The sequence below is a fragment of the Argentina silus genome, assembly GCF_951799395.1.
Source record: "Argentina silus genome assembly, chromosome: 21".
NCBI lineage: Eukaryota > Metazoa > Chordata > Actinopteri > Argentiniformes > Argentinidae > Argentina > Argentina silus.
In genome coordinates this window covers 12,868,084-12,873,083 of record NC_139675.1, presented here as the reverse complement: position 1 = coordinate 12,873,083, position 5,000 = coordinate 12,868,084, and the positions used below count along the sequence as shown (strand labels likewise).

Sequence of the window (5,000 nt, the reverse complement as noted above, 5' to 3'; positions counted from 1 at the left end):
ACATTAAACTCCGAACACGGTCCTTTTCGCCACTGTGGATCGACAAAACCTTTCCGTTAACGTTCCGAAAGGCATTTGGCGATCGGTGTGTAGAGTTATGGCCTTAGGCATATGCCAGATAAAAAATAATGAAAGAAAATCCTCAATGTAGCCTATAGATATAAATTGCACCAGCGTTCTATATTTATGGATGAATGCATTGTTTTATCTGCCTTCAACCGCCATCCGCCCTCCGCCCTCCGCCCTCATATTCCGTGACCCTAAGCCTGCCCGCCCCGCGGGCATAACCGCAAACATTGTGCGTTATGACTCAACCCACGCATCACTAGTGTGTGTGTGTGTGTGTGTGTTGTATGGACTGTATGCATGTCTATGTTTGTGTATGCATGCATGTGTGCGCATATACAGTATGTGTGTGTGTGTGTATGTGTGTGTGTTTGTATTTGTCTGCTTGTGTGTGTGTGTGTGTGTGTTTGTGTGTGTGTGCATGTGTGTGTGTGTGTGTATGTGTGTGTGTGCGTATATACGTCTGCCTGTGTGTGTGTGTGAGTATATATCTGCCTGTGTGTGTATGTCTGCCTGTCTGCCTGTGTGTGTGTGTGTGTGTGTGTGTGTGTGTGTCTGTGTGTGTGTGTGTGTGTGTGATGACGGAGCCCTCACCAGGTCTGTCTTGGGCATGTCCTGGTAGTCGGAGGAGTAGTAGGATGCCGCCTTGCCAAAGCCGTTGGTGTCGCCCGCCGCCTTGGGAGGCTGGGCGTGCTGGCGGTAGGTGGCGCTCTTGGGCGTCCAGCAGAAGAGGTTGATGGATTCGCGGACGCAGCGCTCGATGTCGATCTCTGGGAAGAGGAGGAGGAGGAGGAGGAGGAGAGAGAGAAACAGAAGGAGTGAGGGGAGTGTTTGTTTTGACCCAGCAGAGAGCAAGGTTTGCGAGTGTGAGTGCAGAGTCACTACCAATCTTCGGCCGTAGATTGAAGACCCATCTCTTCAGGCAACATCTTAAAGGTCCCTCCTAAAGACCTCCCCACCCCCACTACAAGTTTCTCTCCTGTTAATCTAGCATTGTGACTCTATAAACAACGGGAGACGCCAGTGTCACAATAATGTCAACGCATGAAAACATGAATGAATGAATGAACGCATAAATTAATGAATGAATGAATGAATGAATGAAGGAATGAATATACGAACAAACGAGAAAGAATAAATAAATGTGAAATGACATTAAACCAGCTTTCACGCTTTTCATTTAACCTCAGTGTCTCTCCCTCCCTCCCTCCCTCCCTCCCTCCCTATCCGTCTCACTCTCCATGTATCACCTCAGGCACAAAGCAGGGCAGATTATGTAAATCCATGAGAGGGTTTAGTGGTGTTTGCGGTGAACGTGAGAAGCCTACTCACAAAATGACAATGACACTCGTTTTGACCTTGGGAATCTCGCTCTCATGAAAAAACAAAAATCCTCTCTTCCTCTCTCCTTGTTGCCTTCGCCATTGGAGGGGGGGGGGGGGTCCCCTCCAGGATCCCAGGTCCCCTCTCCCTCAGACAATTTCCTATAATAATAATATACACTCACCGGCCACTTTATTAGGTACACCTGTTCAACTGCTCGTTAACGCAAATATTTAATCAGCCAATCACATGGCAGACATGGTCTGTAGACATGTAGACATGGTCAAGACAACCTGCTGAAGTTCAAGCCGAGCATCAGAATGGGGACGAAAGGTGATTTAAGTGACTTTGAACGTGGCATGGTTGTTGGTGCCAGACGGGGTGGTCTGAGTATTTCAGAAACTGCTGATCTACAGGGATTTTCAGGCACAACCATCTCTAGGGTTTACAGAGAATGGTCAGAAAAAGAGAAAATATCCAGTGAGCGGCAGTTCTCTGGGCGACAATGCCTTGTTGATGCCAGAGGTCAGAGGAGAATGGCCAGACTGGTTCGAGATGATAGAAAGGCAACAGTAACTCAAATAACCACTTGTTACAACCAAGGTATGCAGAAGACCATCTCTGAACGCACAACACGTCGAACCTTGAAGCAGATGGGCTACAGCAGCAGAAGACCACACCGGGTGCCACTCCTGTCAGCTAAGAACAGGAAACTGAGGCTACAATTCGCACAGGCTCACCAAAATTGGACAATAGAAGATTGGAAAACCGTTGCCTGGTCTGATGAGTGTCGATTTCTGCTGCGACATTCAGATGGTAGGGTCAGAATTTGGCGTAAACAACATAAAAGCATGGATCCATCCTGCCTTGTATCAACGGTTCAGGATGGTGGTGGTGGTGTAATGGTGTGGGGGATATTTTCTTGGCACATTTTGGGCCCCTTAGTACCAATTGAGCATTGTTTAAACGCCACAGCCTACCTGAGTATTGTTGCTGACCATGTCCATACCTTTATGACCACAGTGTACCCATCTTCTGATGACTACTTCCAGCAGGATAATGCGCCATGTCACAAAGCTCACATCATCTCAAACTGGTTTCTTGAACATGACAATGAGTTCACTGTACTCCAATGGCCTCCACAGTCACCAGATCTCAATCCAATAGAGCACGTTTGGGATGTGGTGGAACGGGAGATTCGCATCATGGATGTGCAGCCGACAAATCTACAGCAACTGCGTGATGCTATCATGTCAATATGGACCAAAATCTCTGAGGAATGTTTCCAGCACCTTGTTGAATCTATGCCACAAAGAATTAAGGCAGTTCTGAAGGCAAAAGGGGGTCCAACCCGGTACTAGAACCTTTTTTTCACGATCCGTTCATCAGAATCCTTCGAAACACGTCAGACAGGCCCTTTCTCAGTAAAGACATGAGGAATCGAAGTTTGGGCCATTGACTGCGAGTCACTGTCAGCCCCAGACAGGATCAGACAAGGGCGACAAGAAAACGCTTCATTCATGCTCTCATGCGGAGACAAAAAGTATTTTTTTAGTGAGGCAGACAAAAAAAAAAGTGACCCTCTCCTTCCTAATGACTCCTCTCCTCTATTCAGCTGCCTTTTCTTCTGTCTCTGTACAGAGGGATTACAGAGACACAGAGAGAGAGAGAGAGAGAGAGAGAGAGAGAGAGAGAGAGAGAGAGAGAGACTTAGAGAGGGATTTGGGTAAATTGTGGAATTCGCTTCACCTCTTCTTTCACACTGTTTCTCTCTCTATCTCTCTCTCTCTTCACTACCCCCTTTCTCTCCCCTCTCTACGTCTCTCTTCACTCCTCTCTCTCTCTCCCCCTCATCTCTCTCTCTCTCTCTCTCTCCCCCTCTCTCTCTCTCTCCCCCCCCCCTCTCTCTCTCTCTCCCCCTCTTTGTCTCTCTCTCTCTCTCTCCCCCACCCCCTTTTCCCCCCTGCTCTCCCTGTTTCTTGGCGAATGCCACGTATGGCTAATTAGGGGGGTCTTGGCATGTCTCTGGCTGGCTCAGACTCAAGTGAAATAAAATAGGAGCTGTGTCTCTCTCCTCTCTTCTGTGTGCAGCGGTAGTGGTCAAGGCTAAAGGGGGTCTGCTCTCAGGGGGATCTGGAGGACTTACAGGACCTCACAGATTCAGTTACAGAGAGAAAGGATCATTCTAGTGAGAAACTGCTCACTGGCTGGTCTAGAGATGATGAAATGGTTTAAGGCTCGCAGGCAGGCATGCAGGCAGGCTGGCATGCAGGCAGGCTGGCAGGCAGACAGGCAGGCAGGCAGGCAGGCAGGCAGGCAGGCAGGCAGGCAGGCGGTAGGGGGAAGTGGAAAGCGCATTCTCCCCCGGGGGTTGTGTATGCTGTGTGCAATCTGTCCTCCCGGCGAGACACACCGACACACACATTCACACACGCACGCATATGCACACACGCACACACACACACACACACACACACACACACACACACACGCACGCACGCATATGCACACACACACACACCCACACACACACAAACCACCTATATACACACAGACACACCCAAAGACACACACACACTCACACTCACACACTCACACACACACTCACACACACACTCACACACTCCTTCCAGCAAACAGAGGCAAAGAGAGAGGGGGAGATTGATAACCCCATAACAAACCAGCTGGGCATTCCACAGCAGATGCCCATGTTTTAGAGAGGGGAAACTTTAGTCTGAGGAGATTAGATTCAGTGATTATGTCTGGGGGGGTTGATTGAGGTCTGGGACTCTTGTGGCCACAAATCAACCCTCGGAGGGACACTGACAACTGGTGGGTAATGGGAGGGTGGGGGAAGAGTATTAGATTCGGTCCCTGGCAGGGACCTCTCTGTGGAATACGGGACAGAATGACAGGGGGGTGGTAGTAGTGTGTGTGTGCGTGTGTGTGTGTGTGTGTGTGCGTGTGCGTGCTTGTGTGTGTGTTTGTGTGCGCGCGAGAGCTCCAATCGCAGCCATTAGAGAGAGGGACGTCTGAGTCACTTAACAATCGACCTTCCAGCCCCCCCCCCCCCCCCCGACAGTTGAAACAGACGTGATATTACTGAGAACCCGCCCCCACCATTAACAGGTCTCGCAGACAAAGCGAAACCGGGAACCCTGCTTTCTCCTGCTTCACTTTCTTTGAATACATCTAATGGCTCGGTAAGGACTTCCATTCGTATAATCTGAGGCCATTCAAGGACCAAAAAAGCCAGAAAAATACATTGATTATTATTTTTGATGACGCAACCACCTCCACCTAGACCGCCTCCACTCCAAAACCAGACCGAACAGTCTCAAACACACTTTTCGGTTCCAGTCTGAGGGAAGTTTTTCGTGGGTCGTTTGGCAGCTATCTGGCAGAGGCGAGGGGTGGGGGGGGGGGGGGTGTTGTGGGGGTGGGGCGGGGGGGGGTTGTTTTTCTCCGAGCTAAATGTCCGGAACAGCACCTCATCAGCGCTAGCTTCCAGCGCTAGCATCGAGCAGCTCAATGAGACGGATGCTAATGTCCCGCGAAGGGGAATGCTGACTGGATCATCAGTAAACACAAGGAAAGCTGCGTAGCGTGCC

The 5,000-nt window shown here is 49.8% G+C and overlaps 1 protein-coding gene across 1 annotated transcript in view; it reads right to left on the bottom strand.

Moving 5' to 3' along the window:
• The window catches only part of tbck (TBC1 domain containing kinase), a 45,171-nt gene that overhangs the window by 19,668 nt on the left and 20,503 nt on the right, over window positions 1–5,000 (bottom strand). Inside the window, 1 exon segment of the mRNA XM_083692701.1 lies at window positions 661–836. Coding sequence (XP_083548827.1) covers window positions 661–836 — 176 coding nt within the window.